Source organism: Nannospalax galili, unplaced genomic scaffold, assembly GCF_000622305.1.
Source record: "Nannospalax galili isolate Female #2095 unplaced genomic scaffold, S.galili_v1.0 scaffold124, whole genome shotgun sequence".
Taxonomy (NCBI): domain Eukaryota; kingdom Metazoa; phylum Chordata; class Mammalia; order Rodentia; family Spalacidae; genus Nannospalax; species Nannospalax galili.
This window is the reverse complement of record NW_008352485.1, coordinates 552,908-576,182: the sequence shown is the minus strand read 5'-3', so window position 1 is coordinate 576,182 and position 23,275 is coordinate 552,908. Positions and strand designations below refer to the sequence as shown.

General features: G+C 44.1%; 1 protein-coding gene across 2 annotated transcripts in view; it reads left to right on the top strand.

Moving 5' to 3' along the window:
- Adamts17 (ADAM metallopeptidase with thrombospondin type 1 motif 17) overlaps positions 1-23,275 on the top strand; it is a 396,140-nt gene that overhangs the window by 233,510 nt on the left and 139,355 nt on the right. For both annotated transcript variants that reach the window (XM_008849526.2, XM_029554310.1), the window contains exons 12-13: positions 943-1,088; positions 14,434-14,600. In XM_008849526.2, the coding sequence (XP_008847748.1) occupies positions 943-1,088; positions 14,434-14,600 (313 nt within the window). The remainder of the gene's footprint in view (positions 1-942; positions 1,089-14,433; positions 14,601-23,275) is intronic.

Here is a 23,275-nt window from a genome sequence, read left to right as displayed (position 1 = left end):
CCATATTTTAAGCAGTATTTCCTTCTCTTCCCCCTCCTCCTCCTTCTCTTTCTCTTCTTCCTCCTCCTCCTCTTCCCCTTCCTCTTCTTTCTCTTATTTCTTTCTCTTGTTTTTGTTTGTTTTCTTGAGACAAGGTTTCTGTTTATAAACAGGCTGGCCTGGAAGTTGCTATGTATCTCAGGCTGGCCTCAAACTCATGGTCATCCTGCCTTTGCCTCCCAAATTCTGGGATTTCAGGTCTTATTGCAAGCCTTGAAAGAGTTAAGGGAGTAATATTTTATTCTGATGCTGTGCTTGGGAACCACTAAATCACAAACTTTGGGAAAATCTTTCTGAGATTGTCTTTTTTATCCTCAGAAATAATTAACTGCATCTACCCAGTGCTAATTCCACCCCCATCTCACTTTCTCTCTATATCTCTCTTCCTCTCTCTTCTTCCTTCTTTTCTTCCCTCCCCCCTCTCTCCTCCCTTCTCTCTCTTTAGGGTCTTGCTGTATCACCTGGGCTAGCTTCAAACTTCTGGCTCTCCTACCTCAGCTTCCCATGTGCTGGGATTACAGGCGTGCTTCAGCACAACTTGACTTTGACTGTCATCTCTAGGTATTAAACCCAACCCTGAAGTTCCTACTGTGAACCTGAAAATGCTGCCTTCTAGAGAGAAGTGCCTGTATTAATCAAAGTTATAGAGCACCAGTGCTTGTCCCATGCCTTGTGGTGAATCCTTTTCTTGGGAATTTAGAAAATCTCATTGGAGAACATTCCCTGTAGAAGTTTGAGGCCAACTCCAGGGGGATTACAGGAATCAGCGTAAGTAAGGAGTGTGGCTACAGTTAGCTAATATTCACACCCTGGAACAGTCCACTGTCCTATAAATGTCAAAATGGATTTTGGTACCAAGAGGACACAAGCAGCTTTGCTGAGTGTGGCCCTTCTGTGTTTCAGTGGTGCCGGGCTGGGGAGTGTGTGAGCAAGACACCCATCCCGGAGCATGTGGATGGGGACTGGAGTCCATGGGGCACCTGGAGCATGTGCAGCCGGACATGTGCAACAGGAGCACGCTTCCGGCAGAGGAAATGTGACAACCCCCCGTAAGTTCCCCCTCACACCCCTTTACAAGGTATACCCCACTCTATGGTTCTTTCTACCTTATGCAAGAAATATGTAAGAGAAACAAAGTAGAACCAAGGTTGCGTGCTAGGGCCTTGAGTGTGTCACATGGTGTCTGAACTTTGCTAGAGTTCTCCGAGGACAGGGACACAGTGGAGTCCTGAGGGGAGTTGGCTCCTTTATCCTTTGCCTGGCTCTGGTAGAAAGACTCCCTGTGACATCTGGATGGCAGTCTGTCTTGCCTGCCTCAGTCCACTTAGTTGAGAGTCATTGTCAGGAAGCCTGCAGACCTTCCAGAAGGAGAAGCTGACCTTCACCTTGGCTGTTGGCAGATTTGGGAGCAGCGTGAGCATAAGTCAAGAGGTATCTGTGGATTCAGCTGTTTGTTCATCTAAATAGTTTTCAAGGCTTTCTAGAACTATTTGATGGGGGAGGGGGAGGTATGTTTTTCTCTTCAAATTTCTTTTCATAGACTTTGATGATACCAGGACCTTTCCTGTTCACCCCTGGAAATTTGCTCTGGAAAATTCAGGGATAGTTATGCTCCATTAGAATAATTCCATCCCTAGGGGTTTCCTCCTTCTCTGAACTTTCCTGATTTTAAATGTTTCCTTTGTCCATCTGTTTTCTGTCTTGGGTGTCATCAGTCACATCTCATCAGCTTGGACAATGAACAAGTGGTAAGTCGTGACTAAAAATGAAATGCTTTTCTACAGTTAAGTCATGTTGATGAATAGTTGGCAAGTACTTCTTGTGTATAAAGCACTCGATGCTAAGGCTGCTCCAGTTAAATCAGGGAGGTGGACCACAGAACTTGGCTGCTTTAACTCTCCCAAATGATACCAATGGCCCACCAAGGCTGGGACCACCTTGCTAAAGAGAACTAATGCCCATAGTTTAATCGGTGGCAGGATCATCCCATTTTCCAGTAGTGCTGTAAGAATTGGCATTATGTGAAAATGTCATTTTAAAATTAAGGTATAGCTGAGCGCCTAGGACCTAGTGTGTTTAACCTGCTAGGAATGACTTCTTAACTAAAAGCCCAGATTACTTCTTTTTAAAAATATTTTATTATTTTTATTTTATGTGTATGAATGTATTGCCTGAATGTGTATATGTGCACCCATGTCATGTACTGCCTCAGGAGAGGGTGTCAGATCCCCTGGAACTGGAGTTACACATAATTGTCAGCCATCGTGTGGGTGCTGGGAATTGAACCTGGGTTCTCTGCAAGAGTAGCCAGTACTCTTAACCACTGAATCATCTCTCCAGCCCCCTAGATTACTTCTTAACCTTGGACTAAGAGATGAGTAATGAATAGACATTGATTTACTTTTTACATGGCTCTCGGTTGAAAGTAATTATTGGACCTCTGACTCCAAAAGGAGAATTATGGGTTTGGATTCATAGAGCTAAGGTTTCAGCTTGGCTATGGTGGTCATTGGCCGTTGGACCTCAGGGAAGACTTTTCTGTTCTCTGGACCTCAATTTCCCCCGTTAAGAGGGCACTGGCATGGAAGAGTAAAAAGAGTCAGATGTGAAAACTGGAACAGACAATTCTTCAAGTCCTGGGCCTACTCCTTACACTATAGCAACTGATAGATTTTACTTGTTTTATCATCTAAAAATTGGAATTCATGGGAATGCATATAATGCCCTCTGTATTTCATATGTGATCCCTATTACCATTTAGCACTGACAGAAGAACCAGAGTGAAACCACCTTCCCTGCCTGTCTGCCTCATAGAGCTGTTCGCAGCTCAGCAGAGGGTGGAAAGGCTTGGTGGGTGCAGAAAGCACCCAGGGGTACTCCATATCTCTGATGAGAGCTCATGCATACTGACTTCCTTTAGCTTATTACATATGTCAAGTTCTATCATATGATTCTCAGCAAATATACAGAACCTCTAAATGCTCAAAGTCCCCTGTGTCCTGAGATTGGGCAAACTGGTGGTGTTTGGGTGAGGACGGTACTTGTTTACATCACTTGATGTCACTAGTGCTAGGAAAATGCACTAGGCACAGTTTTAAGAGATGCAGTGTTAACCTTCTGTCTTGTGGTAGCATTGGATAGGAAGTCCCTCCTGCAGAGGAGGCTTCTAAAACTTTGTGACTCCATAGTCCTAAGAGTTACATTGCCATAGCCTGCCATAAGGTACCATGTGTTGGGACTCTAATCCCATCCCTTCAGGTCCAGTGGCCCCAGAGGACAAAGTGGTTACAGAAATCTTACATTGATCTTCCTTATCATCCAGTACCCCCAACCCCTCGCCTCCCACCACCATCATGAATTTTATCTCTTGTTCATCTTCCTGTATGTTATCACTGAGGAATGGGAAACTTGAGAAGACAGTCACACAGATAAGTGCAGGTTGTAGGTCTCCATCAGACCTACATAGGCATCAGATACTGGTGTTCCTTCCTGTCCAGTCTCTGTTGGCCGGCTGTACATGAGGCAGGGTGATGGTAAAGTGTACCGGAAAGAGAAGGCCACTCTTCTCACTCCTGCAAGTCTATGTTCCTTCCCTTGTTGCTTTTTTAACAAGATGTTCTCAGTTAATCTTGAGTCTGCAGAATTCTCAGTGTGGGCTTATGAGAATGAGCAAAGGGAGGCAGTCTTTTCCATTTCCCATGATTTCCCCACCCACATTTCAAATTGGGGTCTTTCTAAGTTGAGCTCTCCCCTCAGCCCACTTCTACCCTCTTAGTCCATGTCAGCTCTGGCTTGGCCTTGCTCAAAGGGCACATCCCCTGTGTCCATGGTCACCCTTTTGTCTCATTTTAGATCTGCTTTTAACAAGTCTGGTAAATGCAGCCCACATTTACCATGTGCCGGTTCCCTAAGACATTGTGGAGTAAACTGGGCCAGGCTCTGTTGGTTATTAGTCATGCAGCTCTGTGGGAGAGGCATATTTTTCTCCTCCATTGTACAGATACAAACCTGAGCCACAAAAATTAGATAACTTGCCTAAGGTCACACAGGTGCGTGGTAGCTGACTGGCTTGATGTACACTTCAGGAAACCACAAGTCCAAAATCAAGGTATCATCGTATTTGGCTCCTCCTTGAAGACCTGAAGAAGAATGTTTTCTGCCTTGTTCTTGGCTTCCTGGTGGTCTCTGTCCTCCCTGACTTGCAGACGTGTCAGTCTTACCTCTACATTCACATGGTGTCTCTTCTGTGTGCCTTCCCCTGGAAGGATGGTTATTATTGAACTTCAAGCCCATCCAATCCAAGACGGTCTCAGCTGAAGATCCTGAAGTACATTTCCTATGTCCCTTTTTCTAAGTGCCGTCATCTTCTCAGATTATAGGTGGGTGTGTCTTGGAGGGGTAGGGCAGAGTGGCTACCATTTAGCCCATCTTGCTCCTCTCTGTTCTTCAGCCCCAATAGTACAACCCGGGACCTTCATAAGTACTCTCCTGGTCCTCTCTTGCCTTTACCTATAACTTGCCTTACTTTTAGACCTCAGCGCCTTCCCTAACCACCCTTCTTGAAGTAAGGTGCTATTTCACTCTGAGCACCTGCCTAACACAGCAGCCTGTTGTAACAGCTTCTCTTATATCTTGGCACACTTCCTTTCACTTTGTCCTCTTGCCTTTGGGCTTAGTGAAGACCCTGGACAGGCTCCACCTTCCCTCTGATACAGCAGAGCAGTAGCTTTAGAAAGTGTGCTGACATTCCCTGACTGTTTGTCTAAGAAAAGCAATCTCTCTGTCCTTCTAGAGTTCCAGAACATATGCCTAATGTCTCTTTTTCCTCCAGAAACATAAAAAAGTAACTAAAGTAATTGGGTTGTTTAGTAGATAGCCAGGTAAGCTTCCTTCCTTGTATCACCTCACAGAATCCTGGAAGCTGTGAAAAGCCAGGCCGTGTGGGCCTGTCCTTCCCCAGCAAGGCTATAAGTCACAGCTAGAAGCACTGAGGAATAAGCTTCAACATGTCACCCACCCTTGCTTATCTTGAGATAAGTGTCATGGTTTTTCCCCTATATTTGCACCTTAGTTCATCTGATCATTTGCGGGGACAGTACAGCTCCATTTCCTAATGGAATAGGAGCAACTCTGTCTCCCTGGAGAGTATTCTACAACAGTCTCACCTCCCCTGAGCCAACCCAGGTGAGCCGAACAACATGTATAGGTGGATCCACTGAAGCCTTGGTGTTTCCTGAAGAGACACAGATTGGGTCAGTACTGTGGGCAGTTTGGACTGGCAGCATTGGGCCTACTTTTACATAGTACCTGTGTTGTGATTGTTACAAAGCACACCTGATCAATGTCTTAGACTCAAGTTCTGACCAAAGCAATGACCTCTCTCTGTCTCACTCCTTAAATCAGCTAGCTCACTGCCCTGAGATTTCACAAAGATGTCCAGAGCACACTGCTGGATACAGCTTGGAACGTTCCCATGACCATCTCCCCACCACCCTCTCTGCTTATCCCTGGCTCCTTTCCTGGTCTACAGCTGGTTTATTCACCATCCAATGATACTGGCAAGGAAGTCCCGCATTATCCCAACCTTCCTTCCTAGTCTTGGTCTTTGCAGCTATTGGTAGCTTTACTTGCCAGCTGGCAGAAGCTTTGGGAGAACCATCCATGATTTCAAACTAGCTTCCTAGGTTTGTCTTTTCCTGCCATCTATGTTGCAATGAGTTAGTAGAAAATTCATCTCTGTTTTAGATTCTGGTGCCTGGTAGGAGGCTGGTTGCAGTGGGAGATGGGGAGAAAGGCTCAAGTGCACTTGTGTAAAGAACTAACTGTGTTCCAGCAAGTGCAGGAGATAAAGTGTAGAGGTCAGAGGCTGGATGCATCAGGACCACTGCAAAGAGGGAGGATACAACTAGTCAGTAAGTACCCAGTGAAGGGATGGGTGACATAGAGCTCTGTGTCTGTACTGAGCTTTGCTTCCCCAGTGAAATCCCAGCTGTGTGCCTTCAGTGTGTTAATGGCCTGGAGCTTGTATGGGTAAAACGTCCAAATCTCTTACACTTAGCAGAAGTTACACTCATTGCTTGGATTCCTTTCAGAATAGACCTTAACATTGGAGCTTCTGCCCCAAAGGTGCAGAGCTGTTACCCACCTTCTAAACCCTGTGAATTCACCTGGCTCAAGGTAGGAGTAGAGCTCTGGCTGTCTACTGAGCTCGCTGTGTCACTGGATGGTAAGTGGGTCTGGTTGCTGTTGTGACCTTGTCTTTTGAGCTGTCTTCCTTGAATACAGAAAAACAGAAAATGAAGTATCACTGGGTGGATCTTCCTATTCCAACCCAAGATTTGTGTGTCCATTCCATCCCAAGGAGAGGACAGACCTACTGCCACCTGACCCCGCCACCCCATCATCGTCACTGTTTCTCTGCTGTGGGAGGTGCTATGGAGACTGGCTTTGCTCTGTAGCAGCCTGGGGAGGATCAGAGGTGGAGAGAGCTCAGCTTTCTCTCCATGCCTGTTTCTCCTTAAAGGCTCACCACCATATTCTTTGTTATTCTTTTTTAAATGTGTTTATAGATGTCAAACATGAAGAAAACTACAACTCCCTGCAGAGTATTGCTCATTACTACTGAGTTCACACGTTGCAGCAACCCTATAGGTACATGCCAGTGCCTCACTCCCAGTGCATGCACACGTAAGCATATGACAACCTACCAGCTTTGCATAGTACCACCCCAGCTCCCGTGCCACACGCCTTGTACGTTTCTAATTGCTCCACATTCTCACTGATACATGCTGCCATCGATCCTTTCCATTGTGGCCATTCTCCCACATGTTGCAGCATCTCCTGAGGTTTGTATTTGTTTCTCTCATCAGTTATGATGCTGAGCATCTCTGTATGTCTCTCTTTACCAACTAGATATCCTTTCCTTTTGCAGGGCCTATTCAAGCCATCTTACATTACATCTATGCTTCTAGTGTATCAATGTTTAGAAGGTCTCGAAAGAGGACTAGTAGGCACTGAGGATTGATATCAGGGATGCATCGTTTTTTGCGTATATATAGTTTGTGTGTGACGAGCAGAGAATGATGTCAGGTATCTTCCTTGATCACTGTCCACTTTATGTATTGAGGTAGGATCTCTTACTTGAACCCAGAGCTCAGTAATTCAGCTATTCTTGCCATCTAGCTTATTCCCTCATCCATCTGTCTCTGCCTCCCAAGTGCTGGGATTACAGAAGGGCTCCCACACCCACTCAGTCTTTATGTGGGTGCTGGGGATCCAAACTCTGGTCCTTATGCTTGTATCAGCAAGAGTTTTACTCACTGAGCCATGTCCTCAGCCCCAGAGATGCATCTTTAAAATCCCTCATACCCCAACTGACTGTCTCTATACCAGACTATCCCATGACAGTTGATGGGCAATCCACTCTCAGAAGCAAGAGCCCTCTGTGCATTTCTCACTTCTACCTCATGCCACTGTGCAGTTATTTCCCCACTGTATAATTAGATTCCCATCTACATGACAGAGTCAGGAACCATTTCTGATTCTTCATGCAGATTTAATGAGGTCACAGCTATGAAGGCCTGACTGTCAGCCCCCAAGCATGCTAGCTGTTTTATCATCACTGTTTATGTAGAACATATTCCTCCTTCCTAGCATCGTCTCTGTATCCTCTGGTGGCTGGCCCTCACTTCAAGGTGAGATTTGACCTTGCTGTCCCCTCCCCCCAAGGAAGAGTCCTGCTTTGCAGGGTCATAGAACCTGTACTGTGAAGCCCATAAGCCTGGGCCTTCCAAACCTCTGAGGGAAGGCTGAGAGAAGGATGTGGGCCCACTTTCAGCTCTCAAAAGGGGATGACTCCATTCTGTTATGAATTCTCTTATTTTTACTGTCCTATTTTTGCTATGTCAAGGTGGGTTTTTATTGTCTTAATCTTCCTAGCTGTGTTTTGTTTTTACCCACCCTGAATATCTTCCGAGACACTTTCAGAGTGAATGAGCGCCCTAGCCCTCTGCTCCCCACCCACCCCATCTGGATCTGGCCTCTGCTGCCTACCCTTGCTGGCCCCAGGGCACCATCTCCCAAGGCCCATTGTGTCCATATGAATCCAGGCATTTCAGTTCCACTGATGTCCTGGTTACTCTAGATAACCCTTATGGTTATCTCCTCCTCATCTACCAGTATACATTCCACAGCTGAAACCTCAGCTAAATACCAGCCCCTTATATTTGCAGTTTTCTCCTAGGAATCCAGGCCCATGAGAAGTTTAACTTAAAAATTAGGTACAGGGGCCTGGAGAACTCAGTGGTTAAGAGCACTGACTGCTCTTGCTGAGGACCAGGTTCAGTTCCCAGCACCTACATGGCAGCTAACAACTGTTAGTAACTCCAATGCCCTCTTCTTGCCTCTGTGGGCATTTCATGTACATGGTACACCTACATGCCTGCAGGCAAAACACTTATACACATATAATAAAAATGAACTTTTATATTTTTTAAAAGTTAAGCACAGTAAGAGCTTAAAAACAATAACTAGCGATAAATGAAATGATTGCAACAATGTGCTATAATAAAAGTTATTTAAAACTTACAAAGTGTTTATTTCTGGCATCCATTTAATATTTTAGACCATGTATGACTGCCTGTAACTGAAACCCTGGAAAACAAAACTGTGAATTTAAGAAGCCACTATGTTACAGGTAGGCAGAATAAGGTCCTGTGAGTGGTGGGATCACGTCTAGTGAACCCTGTTGGCTAATGGGTTGCTCCTGCCTCTTCTCTTGTTGGTCAAAATAATGATTCAAATAATTTTTAATCTATCTTTTGGGACATGAATCTCTTATTTTCTTTTTCCATCTTCACATGTCTGTGTGTATATATATGTAGTCATGTGTTTGGGCACACACATGAGTGGGTGTATATGCATGTATGTGAACATGGGTGTGGAGGCCTGAGGTAGATGCCAGGAATCATCCTCCATAGCTCTTCCACCTTATGTACTGAGAAAGACCTCTCAGTCAAACCCAGAGCCTGCCAGTATGGCTAGTTTTGCTAGCCAGCTTGTTCTGGGGATCTTCTGCCTCTACCTTCCAAGGCTGGAATTATAGACAGGCTGCTATGCCTGCCTGGTACTTACATGGGTTCTAGGTATCCAGACCTGCACAACAAGTGCTTTAACCTCTGAGCCATCTCCCTACCCCTTGTGGATCTTTTAAACAAGGATCTGTTAAACTGTAATATAAAGAAGCCCCAACTTTATATACCAAGTGATTAGGCTACTGGGGAATTGGCTACTAAGAGACAACGAGAACTCTGGTGAATGCTGAAAGAGCAGGAGCTTGGGGCAATCAGTCTTCAGGTCTGAGGCAAAAAACACAAGGGGAGAGCAAATCTGACTGAGGATGCCCCTCATGCAGACCCACATCTGAAATTCTATGGACACTTTTGGAAAGGGTGCAACTGGGGCCTGAATGAGAGGGAATCAGTCTGGAAGTCAGAGATAGGTATGTAAGGGGAGAAACTGCATTGAGGAGCAAGACCGGAATCTGCCTGAAAGGATCTGTGCTTGAAGCCACCCTCTGGCATGTAGGAGGATGCCGCCCACAGGCCCCAGTGCAACATGCTGAGGGACCCGGGGAGGAAAGTCTGTTCCTCCTCCAGTAGCTCTCTAGCACCTTATACTAGCAGAGTTAGAGAATCTTCTTATGTTCTCCAGTCACTACCTAGGATCCTTTCATTTGAACTTGAAAGATACTGTCTTGCATTTCTTATAATGTAGGTCTAGTGATAACAAGCTTTCTCAATTTTCATCTAGGAATGTCTTACTTTCCTTCTGCTTTAGAAGGGCAGTTTTGCAGAATCAGAATTCTTCATTGATAGTTTTAGTTCTGTCATCATTTGGCCTATAGCCACTCACTACTTCATCTACCAAGGATTCTGATGAGAAATTCGATGGCCTTATTGCAGATGCTTCTGACGTGACATTTCTTTATTCTCTGGGTGCTTTCAAGATTTAATAAACTCCACCTTGGTGTGGATCTCTGGCGTTTGCTGAACTTCTTGAATTTGTAGATGCATATCTAAGTTCAAATTCGGTAAGTTTTCAGCCACTCTTTGTTCAGAGAGTCTCCTTACCCCTTTCCCTTTCTCTCCTTCTGAGACTTGGAAGGTGTCTTTAACCCGCTTGATCAGGCTCCCCCAGGTCTTGTCTTTTCTTCACTCTTTGTTTCTTTGTGATTCTTAGGCTTAATCATTTGTTTTCCTATTTTCAAGTTTCTTGCTTCTTCTGTCTACTAAAAGCTGCTTTGAACTCATCTGACTGTTTTTCATCTCTAAATTTTATTTATGTTTCATTTTAGTAATTTTTGTCTCTTACTCATACAGCATATTCATGTCTTTGTGTTTTCCTTTGACTCTTCAGAGTCTTTAAGACAGCTGTTTAAAAGCATTTGTCTAGTAAGTCTAACATCTGAACTTCCTTGGGGATAGGATCTGCTGCTGGGTTTTGCTCCTTTGAACAAGATACACGTTTGCATTTCTTTGGGTGCCTTATGATGTTTTGCTGAAACTGGGTATTTAAATTTATATTAGCTCTGGGTTTGGTATCTTTGATATCTTTGCTTTGTTTGTGGTTGAATGGTATTTCTGTACTAGGCATTGACTTGAAGTAAAAGTTTAAGGTTTTCTCGTGCCTTTAAAACCCTAGATCTTTTTCTGATGTCTGTCTGCCTCATAGCTTTCCAACTTCTGGATATCCAGTTGCTTTTAAATGACTTAATCCTTGAATGCTTCACTCCTAGAAGGGGAAAAGTGTTGTGGGGAGGGGGGAAGCTGGTTACTGAGATTCCCTGGAGCCACCTCACCTGTTGGAGGTTTCAACAATGTCAGTCATCCCATAGTCAGAACAACAGTCAGCACTCAGAACACAGAAGCTGGGTATTTGGAGAATAAGGCCTTTCTTACTTACCCTGGCTCCATCAAGCTGTGTCTTGGCTACCTACCATACAGCTAGGGGTGGAGGATGACTACTAGCTCTACTAAAGGTTGAAGTGGTCAGCTATGAACTTCAGTGTTCCAACCAGGGATCTACAAGTTTTCAAATACACTCCAAGATTTCAAAATAGATACTTACAAAAGTTTTTGTGAGAGATTCCTGCATTGTTGTCTACGTACAGAGATTCCCGGTGCTTCCTACTCTGCCATTGTCTCTGACATCTCTTACTGTACATCTCTACTTCCTCTCCCACACTCTCTCCCTCCTCCCCCTGTCATTTGAAGGTAAAATCTCAATATAGTTCACTTCTGTCTACTGCTTATTGAGAGCCATCCCATGTGAGGCTCTGCTGGAGACTGATGGAGAAGGGCAGGAAGACAGGCACCCAGATCACCATTCCTCAAGCCTGATTGATATTGAACAGCATAGTAAAGACCTAAACAAGAGGGTAAGAGTTCTAGGTGGGAAGGAAGGTGGGATGGAGGTGCCTCAAAGATGGGCAGAGGATAAAGGGGTGGGAGGCAGGGAGCTAGATAGGAGGCAGAAAGAAGACTTTCTATGGATGAAGATCCAGCATGAGCAAGAATATGGAGAGAAGCAGCTCAAGCACAAGGAGATAACAGTGAGCTTCTGCCATCGTGGTCCAGGATCCAAGTGGTCTCATAGTCACATCTAGTCTGCTTTCTACCTACATGCCAGCTTATGTAAGTGGGTCAAGCAAGTGTAAATCAGAAGAAATCAGATGGAGATGGATGAAAGTAAAGGTCAGATGGAGTTTGATGCCAACTCAGGAAGTTAGTCAGATGACATGGATGAATTCCGGCCCAAACCCTAAGCTATGTAGGAACCAGAACTTTCTTCATTCTAGGGACCAACCTGATTGGGATTTTTCAACTACATTTCTACTTCTGGTCTAGAAGTTTCTGTCCCAATGTTTCCTGAATCCTAAGTTCTGTGAGCATGATTGAGGTGCTTGTGATCCCTGCTCTGTGAGTTTGCTAGGGATGCTGAAACAAACTCCCACAGATCAGCCACCTCAAATAACAGGAATTTTTTTGTAGTTTAGAAAGCTATAAATCCAAGATCAAGGTGTCAGCATGGCTGGTCCCTTCTGAGGATTATAATCAGGAATGGGTTCCTTGCCTCTCTTCTAGCTTCTGATGGTCTGGTGGCAATTTCTGACATTCCCTGGACTATATAAGCCTTATCAAGATCTCTGTTTTCATTTTGTCTTGGAATTCCTGCATGTCTGTCTCCATATTTCCCCCCTTTTCATTTTTAGTGTTTGTGTTTGTGTGTGTGTGTGTGTGTGTGTGTGTGTGTGTATGTGTTTATGTGTTTATGCACACGTGCACACATGTGCCACAGCATGAGTGTGGAGATCAGAGGACAACATATGGGAAGAGACAGTTCTTTCCTTTCACATGTGGATTCTGGGGAGTGACCTCAGGTCATGAAGTTTAATGGCAATCACCTTTACCTGCTGAGCCATCTTGCCAATCCCACATTTCCCCCTTTTTATAGTGGCAACAGTTATACTAGATTAGGGTCTCACTTTACTCCACTGTGACCTCATATTAACTAATTACATCTGCAATGATCCCATCTCCTAATAAAGTTACAATTCCGAGACACTGGGGGTCAGGATTTTAACCTGTGAATTTGATAGAGGGGACAAGTTCAACTGGCATTATCTTGCCATATGACATATGCTATGTCACTCATCCCTCCAGGGTCCCTAGTTGTGGAAACTTACCTATTGCCATGGAGGTATGTCTCCTGACATCCCATATGACTTTGGAAGCCCAGTCCCTCTCTGCTCCTTTCATGCTTTCTTTGTGATTCAGGAATCCATCCATTTTGTCTGTGCTTGGTGCCTGAACCCACAGTCCTTGGGAAGGTGGCGTAAGGCTAAGTATACCTTCATCTAAGTATATCATGTGACCATTTCTCTGAGGTGCCTGATTGCCTGGTATTCTAGGCAGAAAATAGAACACAAAGCCCATCTGGCCTCATATTCCATCAGCCTTTTAGAGGTTTGACCATTTCCTAACTCGAGCCTAATCTAGAGACTAGAATTCAAGCCCTCACAATAAGGCCACCATTGTATATGTAATCTTCCCAGGGTCTTCTCGTCTAGGGGAGGGAACCATTTCTTGTGTGTGTAATGTAGACATAGAGATGTGCAAGGGGTCTTTCCTTCTACCTGGGATGTTTTCTCCAATACAACTAGCGAACTATGAGCAATGGGCCATATCTGCTTTACCACCTGTTTTTGCAAATAAAGTTTTATTGAAACAGCCACATCTATTATTTCACATGTTGTCCCTGGCTGCTTTTGTACTATGGTAGCAGTTGTTGCAATAGACAGTATGACTCACAAGACCAAAAGTACTTAATCTGTGGCCCTTTATAAAATAAGGTTCATTGTTGATCTCTGGTGTAGACTTTCATGGAGACTTCTGCCACACTCTACTGTTACATCTGTCCTCTAAAGCCATGATCACAGGGTGGCCTATGAAAATGAGAAAATGAAAAGGTGAAGGCAAGAAATATCCCCCGCCAAGCTTTTGTGGCACAGTTTTCTTTCTTAGTGAATTAAAAAAAAAAAGAATGCAAAAGCAAGAAATTTCACTCTATTGTCATGACCTTGGCACCACAGGAATGCTTGGAAGCCTTGAGGTTATATAGATAGTCCCCCCGAAGGATACCCTGGGATCTCACAGAGAAGCTGAGCAGAGCTATTCTGTGACCAGCCCGGTCAGTATCCTGCCTTCTGTCTCAATGCCCCTTAGCTGTGTGGACTCTGCCAGGGAACACAGACAGATCTCCAAAATTGCTCACCACATCAGCCAGTCTAGACATGACACCTAGGAATCCAGACTACAGTATTGACTTCACACTTGACCTGATTAAAGTGGCAGAGCTGGGACTTAACTGCCCACTACTCAGATACTGACCATGAACATGTAGAATTAATCATTCTACTTTACTTATAAAGTAAATAAGAGCTATTTATTCACTGGTCCTGAAACTTGGTGACCTCTAGAGCATACCAAGGAGTCATTGTAAGGTCTTCATTTTGGTGAATTTTTTTAAAAAACTAGCAACATTTCCCTTGGGGCTTTCACTGTTACACATGGCCAAGTTTTAAATGAGAAAGGCACAACTTGTGGACCTTGCTGAACTTATACTCACTGACTCCTGTTTTTACAATTCTTGGATGTATTTTTCTGCTGGCTCACTTAAATATGCCTCCCATGTGGGGCTGGGCTTTCCCAGATGTGGTCTATAGGAGAGACCAAGTTGCTTTGGAAACCTTGCCCCATCCGCTTCTGGCAACAATCCAGGTGCCCTTTCTGTTTCCACCAAAACTGCTGCTGACACAGACTTTCTTCCTTCTAGCCCTGGACCTGGAGGTACACACTGCCGGGGTGCCAGCGTGGAGCATGCCGTGTGTGAGAACCTGCCCTGCCCCAAAGGTCTGCCCAGCTTCCGGGACCAACAGTGCCAAGCCCATGAGAGACTGAACACCAAGAAGAAGGGCCTGTTGACAGCAGTGGTGGTTGATGGTAAAGGCACATGGCCCTTCCTTCCATTGTAGCCTGCCTCTTTCCTCCCCAGGAGCTGTAAAAGTCACTTAGGGAAACTCACAGCCCCCAGCCCACCCAAGGGGACACTCCTATCCTCTGTCCAAGTCAGGCATGACCCTAGCTCTGTAATAATGAGACTAACTACTAATGACTTGAGATCACCCCACAGCAGCTATCAAGGTAGACAACAGGCCAGATTCATTTGCAGCAAGATGGTGCTGGCATCTGTTTTCCAGTGCTGTGTGCTGAGGTACCAAGAGGAGGATGGTGTCTTTGAGTATGTGCCTTTTTGCTTTCTATCACTGATATTCTCCTGTGTTTCTTCCCTGGCTCATTTTGGGTTGGCTCTTACTCTGCCTGGAGTGCTTGGGGGACTTTTGAGAACAGCATACAGTCTGGGAGATATGATAACTAATCAAGGTCACATTTTCATTCTAAGAGCCTTCTCCCCAATCAGGAGACTGTCTGCTGTCGTCTTGCTCAGTATTTCCAACACCAGTAAACAACTCTAGGTATTGGTTCACATCTCTGTAGGATCTATGATGTCTGTTTCTTAGGTGAGGAATTCAATCTCAAGGCAGAATTCAAGTTGTTTTTTTTTCTACCTAAAACTCTTCCTCTTTAAGAAATACAAGTTTGTGTTATATTACTGACAGTAATGATCCCATTTATCATGCATATCATGTGCCAGGCACACATTTGCTCCACACACATCATCTCACTAAATATGCAAAGGAAGCTGAGGATGGGAGGTGACAGGTTACACCTGAGTTCCTACAGCTGGCAAGAGGTGAGGAAAGGAGCTGGCAGAATTCTAGAGGGCAAAGTTGACTCAGAGCACAATCAGCTATCATCTGGCTCTCAATACTCAGTGAAGGCAGGAATCATAACATGGGTACAGTGAGGGAGCTTTTGAAGAACTAAAGCAACTGAGCCTGATTTTCACACAAAGCCTAAGTGTTTTGCAGAAGAATGGCATTCTGGTACTACGCCTTGGTTTTCTTCCCTATGAAACTTCCATTCTGCCACCTGCAATTACAAGTTCAAATGTGCACAGCTGTTTGAGGGGAAGGCCAGACAGCCCTGGCCACAGCAGCTTCAGATCTGTTTTAACCCAACAACCTGACTCCCTCGCTTTAAGCTAGGCTTGTAAATTACACATGATGTTCTGAGTAGTACCTGCTTAGCTTGGGACTCAGTTTCAAGTACTGGAAAGCTCATTACCCAGATATTCTCCCTATTCAAAAAGATACCTGGGGCTGGAGAGATGGCTCAGCAGTTAAGAGTACTGGTTACTCTTACAGAGGACCCAGGTTCAATTCCCGGCACCCACATGGCAGCTAACAACTGTAACTCCAGTCCCAGGGGATACAATGCCCTCTTCTGACCTCCATGGGCATTGTACGACATGGTGCACTCATATACATAAAATAAAAATAATAATTTTTTTAAAAGGATACCACATTCGGGGGCTGGGTTATCTCACTGCTGCTTACCCAGCAAAATTCAGAAGGAACTCAGCTTTCACATCCCCAACTTTCTCTGAGAGAAAGGAGAGATCTCCCTCTCTTAAAAGAAAATATCCAGTTGAAAGGACCCTTGCTTCTCACTGTCTGGCCATTAGCCTGGTGCATGAGGAGCCTGAGGACTTCTCCACCTATCACAGTACCCTAACTGGGACTGAGGCATTATCAGACAGAGCTGCCATGTTCTAGTGCAGTGGCCAGTTCTGATAAGAATCCCCCTGCTTCCAAACCTTCAGTTGTCCCAGAAAGCCAGATAAAGATTCTTTAAAGCCTCTTTTTTGTGCTCACCTCTTTTCCTAAGGCCAGAAGAAACCAGGGCTGAGACACTCTCCCCTTTTTCACTCAGTTCTATGAGTCAAGTTAATTGCTACTTGCTTCAGTTTTAAATTCTCCTGCTTCATGTATTCAATGCAGAAATCCCACTTCAACACTGTCCACACATTTCCTCAAATCCAGCTTAAACTTCTATTTTCCTGCTAACCACCTTCGAATGGCTGTACTCTTTGGTTCCCTTACCAGAACATTGGCTGAGACTCTTGTCTGTCCAGATTTACCTCATGGGGAGGCTCCTTGAAGAGTTTACTAGGATTAGAATGCATCTTTCCACCCATTTGCTCTTGCTTCTTTCTGTCCAAGTAACAAAAAATTCTATATAATAGTGTGCTACCTTTGACCAGAAAACTACAACCTTATTTGATAAGAACAGCTTACAGACTGTAAGTGTTGAGCCTTTGAAGGAGAGACTCCGAGTTCAGGGCTTTGCAAGGGTAGCTGGACCCATTCTCCTCTGGGGTGAAATTGCCACGGCTTCTTGCGTCTAAGGTTTCATTTCTCTCAGTATGAACAGAAGCCAGCATTTTTTAAAGGAGCATTTCACAACAGCACAAACAAAATAATAAATGGCCAATTCAAAAGACTGATTATAAGTGCTCCTCTGAAACCCCACTTTCTAAATGGCACAATTCTAGCTGAGCCACGACAGGAACGATTCCTGTGGTTGGGCTCCAGACTCCTCGCAGTCCATTATGACTACCCTATTCATAGTGCCGCTATCACTGTGGAATTCTTTGGCGAGTGATGCACGGTTCAAGAAAGGGGAAGCAATGTTTTCTCTCCCCCCTCCCCTTTTAAAAAAATTCTTGCAGAGGTAGACTTTCCAAAGGAGAGCTCAGGACCACAAATCCATCTCACCTCCAAAGGAAGACAAAGACTCTCCTTAGAAAAGATTTCAAAGAGGAAAAGCCTTTAGACAGAAACCCACTGAGATGGCCTTTTGCCAAACCCAGCCTGTTTCTGCTTTGACTATGGAATCCTGTCACAGTACAAACCTTGAAGGGTTCAGACCCCTCTGCCCAGGCCAACAGCAGGCCCTGTTCCCACTGAAGTGTTGGAGTGCTGTGTCTGGACAAAGTGGCATGTTCCCAGTTCCTTCTCTGCACAGAGGACCCCCTCCAAGTCTGAGCCTCTGCAGGAATGAGGGATGTGCTGGTCAGGGCTCTGACTCCTACTCAGCCAAGCTTGCCCCAGCATTGCTTAATGAAATAGAGGGGTATTGTGACAAAGATGCCAAGTATCTCAAAAGACCCCAAGGGCCAAGATGAGGGCCTGGAAACAGGGCCTTCAGAAGATGTTGGGACCTTCCTCCATGGCCTCCAGGCCTTAGCCTTGGGGCTCACACCATCCTGCCCCCACTGCAGGCTCCCCTTTTCATAACCTCTCTACACACAGGCTAGTGGAGCAACCCACAGTTCCTCTTAGGCAAATTTATACCACTTCTCTAAATTCTTAGAGGCCAGTTATGGTTGAGAATACAGAGATTTTTTTTTAAGCATTTGAAAGGTGACAATGGCACATCAACCAAATATTATATCCCTGCAGGGACCCAGAGTGGCACATAGTCAGACACATGGTAGACAGCCAGGGACCCTACCAATATCTTCACTGAGGGGGAAATGCTCTCCTGTCAGTAGGGACTGTATTTGCTGCCAGTGTGCTTGCTATATATAAAGGAAAACACTTGAGTTTTCTGAGCTTTTTATATTTTTGAATTGTAATTAAGAGACTCTAGCCTTCTTTGGGATCTCTCAACCATGAGACACTGGCTCTCTATATCAAAATCCAGTACTGAACTGTCAGGGGAAGACTCTGACCAGTTTGGTTGTGATCAGGTGTCACTGCTGTTCCAGTTAACCAAGCCCTGTCTGTCAAGTCTGGCCATGAGGTCATGATAAGGAAAGAGACTCTGATTGGCCTGGCTGTTATCAAGTGGGCTCTGCTCGTCTAATTAGCTGAGACTGATACCTTGGGAGCTAATTTTGAGGTCCTGAGCCTTTGTGAGAGGAACTTGTGTAGCCTCCACAATAGCTGGACAGAATGTAAATGGGCATCTACAGTGGCCTCAAAATTAAGTGGTTGATTTCACCTTAGTAATAATTTAAAACTAAGGGAGGGAGGGAGGGAGGGAAGGAACAGCTTTGTGAGTCAGAAGGTTTTTTTCCCTGTGGAACACCAGGAGGAGTCTTCAGACCGCCGTAAGTGCATGTGTCATTGGCTTTCAATCCTCTAAATCCATCTTGCCTGCCCTGGCAGTGGCTTCCCTTGGTTAACCAGAAGTCCTTACCACAGGCAGGCCTCTGAGAAACCAGGCAGAAACCTGAGTCAGAATTTCATCTCAGCACACACCATCCATGCATGAGGCGTGTTATAGGCCTTCTTTCCTTGCTGTGTATGGCTCTGCAACTTTTAAGATTTCATCCCCTTCTGAAATATTATTCAGCTGTTAATAAAAACAAAATTATTAAATGGATTTGGCAAGGAAACAAAAGAAACAAACAGTTGTCCCCCCCACACACATATACACCATATAGTTCAATATGTGATCATGTGATATAAATTGTATTATTGGGTCTTTGTCAAACAACAAAACCTTGAATGTAGCCCTTTTTTTTTGCTGAAGAAAGTGTCCTGTTTAGTAACTTTTTAAAAAAATTGATGGCATTTTATAATGCGCTTAAGAATATAAAGATAAGATTTTGTTGCTGAGCTATTTGGGGGAGTTTATGCTCAAAATAAGTGGCTAGCCAAAAGCAAATTGACTTTAGGAATTATAAAGAGCCAGAAGAACCTCCCTCCCACTGTCACTGGAAGTGAACTGTGTGCTGCAGTGCAACTGACCAGAATTAAACACCAAAGTCATTGGCAGAAACTCATGTGAATATTTTTTTCCTGTCTCTGAATTTCCTTAAACATACTGTATTAGTTACTTTTCTATTGCTGTGAGAAGACACCATTGCCAAGGCAATTTATAGGAAGAGTTTATTTGGCTTAAAATTCCAGGGGGTTAGTCCATAATGGTAGGGGAGGCATGGAGGCAAGAGGTGGCCAGAGCAGAGAGTCAGGCAATCCCATTTTCAAGGAAGGCACAAGAAGCAAAACATGCCTGGAAATTCGACAAAGGTTAATAACTCTCAAAGCCCATGCCCAGTAACATGCTTCCTCCAGCATGGCCATTCCTCTTAAAGGTTTCATGACCCTCCCCAAACAGTACCACAAACTGGGGACCAAATATCCACTTGGAGCCTATTAGGAACATTCATATTGAAACCACTGCAATTCCACCCCATTGCCTTTATAGGATCATGACCATATAAAATGCAAAATGTGTTTAGTCCATATTCAAAAGTCCCCATAGTCTCTATCAGTCTCAATATTATTCAAAAGTTCAGAATCCAAAGTCTTTTCTGACACTCAAGGCACTCTCTTAACTGTAACCCTCGTAAACTCAAAAGACAAATTACATACTACCAATGGATACACATTCCCATTCCAAAAGGGAGGAAGTGAGGCATAGTGGGAGAAATACTGGATCAAAACAAGACCAAAACCCAGCAGGGCAAGCATCAAATCCAGCAGCTCTATGTCTGACAACCAGGACTTTACTTCTAAAGGGTTTAGATGGCTTAGCCTCTCCAGCTTTGCTGTGTGCAACATAACCATACATCTCTCTCTTGGGCTGGTACCACTTCCTATATGAAGCATTTCTTGACAGATGTCTCACAGCTCTATCATCTCTAGTCTCTTCTCGGGGTTTCCACTGCCAACCAGCCTTCACCTTCACAGTTTCACACAATGGCCCCTCTTCTGCATGTGTCTGGCCTCTGCAGCTTCCTGAAACCTCGGAGGAAGAACTGATGACCCCCTCACTCGAGTCTTTCATGTCTCTAAAGCCAGCGCCATGTCAACAATACTGCCAAGTTTGGCTGCCAGCCTGAGATGGACCCTGGCCTGCTTCATCAACATTAGCAGCTTTTCTATGCTGTGGTTTTCCAGGATCAGAAAATCCCTCCTACATTATTCTTTCATAAATTGGAGGCTTAGCTGGGTGTGGTCCTGTCCTGAAGGTATGCCTTCCATTGTTTGTGTGCAGATCTCTAATCCTCTTCTTTTTTAAAAAATATTTTATTATTTTTATTTTATGTGTATGAGTGTATTGCCTGCATGTATGTGAGTGCACCCATGTCATGCAGTGCTGTGGAGGTCAGAAGAGGGAGTCAGATTCCCCTGGAACTGATAGCTGCTATGTGGGTGCTGGGAATAGAACCCGGATCCTCTGCAAGAGCAGTCAGCTCTTAACCTCTGTGCCATCTCTCCAGCCCCTCTAGTCCTCTTCTTAAAGGCTCTAATTTCCTTATCAAAGAGAGCCTCTCCTTCTGCACATACCTTAGATAAAACATTAATCTTCCTAGTGCTCTTTTTCAATCCAAGCTGTGCATTTTGCATTTCTTTCTCCCCCACTGGCTCTTTTTCATTATACAACTCCACATATTCACCATTAATAGCCATGCTACAAACTCAATATTGGGCTGTCTTGAAATTTTCTCTGTCAAAGAAATCCATCCATTACTTCTTAACTTAGCCTCAGGTAAGCTCTTAGGCTGTGACAGACAGTGGCCACACTCCTTGCCAAAATATCCCAGTTGCTGTTCAAGTCTTTATTTCCCTTTGGAACTACTTTGCTCTCAGAACTACTTTCTTTGGAGTCCTACTAGAATGGTCCAATAAGCTCTGTTTACAACATTTGACTGCTTTTCTAGTCCAAACTTCCAAAGTCTTTTGTATGGTCAGGTTCTTCACAATAACAGCCCACTCCTGGGACCAACCTCTGCATTGGTTATTTTTCTGTTGCTGTGATAGGACACCATGACCAAAGAAACTAATAGAAGGATGAGTTTATTTGGCTTACAGTTCTAGAGGGTTAGAGTCCATAATGGCAGTGGAGGCATGGAGGCAGGAGGTGGCTAGAGCAGAAAGCCAAGCAATCACATCCTCAAGCAAGCACAGGAAGCAGAGCATGACTGGAAATCTGGCAAAGCTTAAGAATGCCCAAAACCCACCCCCAGTGGTATGCTTCATCTAGCATGGCCACACCTCTTAAAGGTTCCATGACCGTGCTGAAACAGTACCACAAACTGGGGACCAAATATTTAAATACTTGGATCCCATGGGGGACATTCTCATTCAAATCACCACACATGATACACTTAATACTGTTATATACTGTATCAAGAAGAAAACTGAATAGTGGATACTCCCTGGCAGAAGCTTTGGCAGGCTTCTATATGGGCTGTATAGATACACACAAGTCCAAGGGAGCAGCAGAACTCTGCAGGATGTGTGCATAGGGACAGAGCTATCTGTGATGTGTCTCACATCAGATGATATTCCACTTTCAGAATTTTAGTATTTGTACATAGAAAATAGATGTGATTCTCACTGTGATTCTGAATTATAGTCATCATTTCTTAAGGCTTTTATGTTTTTATAATAAAAGTAAGTCATAAACACTAAAAAAGTGTTCAGGGTATGGTTTTATATTGAGGTCCCTGACCCATTTGGAGTTGAGATTTGTGTGGGGTGAGAGATAAGGATCTAGTTTCATTCTTCTAACTGTAGCTATCCAATTTGACCATCACCATTAGTTGAAAATGCTGTCTTTTCTCCAATGTGTATTGTTGGCCTCTTGGTCAAAAATCAGGTGGCTGTAGGTGTGTGAGCTTATATGTGGGTCCTCAATTCTGTTCCGTTGATCAGTGTGTCTATGTTTCTCCAGTACCATGATGTTTTTATTGCTATAGCTCTGCTGTATAACTTGAAATTTGAGATGGTTGGTATTTCCAGAAATTCTTTTTTATTATTCAGGATTGTTTTGGCTTTTCTGGGTCTTTTGTGTTTCCGTATAAAATTTAAGATTATCTTTTCAATTTCTATGAAGAGCTGCATTGGAATTTTGATGGGGATTGTGTTGAATCTGTAGATTGCTTTTGGTAGGATGGCCATTATATTAGTCACTTTTCTGTTGCTGTGATAGAAACACTGACCCAAGCAACTTATAGAAAGAAGAGTTTATTTGGCTTACAGTTCCAGGGGAATTACAGTCTGTCATGGCAAGGAGGCTTGGTGGCTGGAGCTGGCTGGACCAGGAGCAGCAGAAGCTAAGCTCTCACATCATCACACAGGCACAGGAAGCAAGAGACCAACCAGAGATTGGGTAAGGCTTAAGAACTCTCTAAGCCCACCCCCAGTGATGTGCTTCCTCCGGGATAGCCACACCTTCTAAAACCTCCCAAAACAGTGCCATCATCTGGGGACAAAATGTCCAAACACTTGGAGCCTATGGGGGACATTTTCATTCAAACCACCACAGCCATTTTCACAGCATTAATCCTACTAATCCATGAACATGGGAGGTCTTTGCACCTTCAGGTATCTTCTTCAATTTCTTTCTTCAGTGTCTTAAAGTATTCATTGTATAAGCCTTACACTTCCTTGGTTAGATTTATTCCAAGATCTTTTTTTAGGTTATTATGAATGGGATTGCTTCCCTGTTTCCTTTCTCATTATTTGTCCTTGATATGTAGGAAGGCTAGTGATTTTAATGTTAATTTTGTGTTCTGCTACTTTGCTTAATGTGTCTATCAGCTCTAGGAGTTTTCCGATGGACTCTTTAAGGTCTTTTATGTATAGAATCATATCATCTGCAAATGAAGATATGTAGATTTCTTTCTATCCTATATTTATCCCCTTTATCTCCTTCACTTCCCTTATTGCTCTAGCTAAAATTTCAAGAAA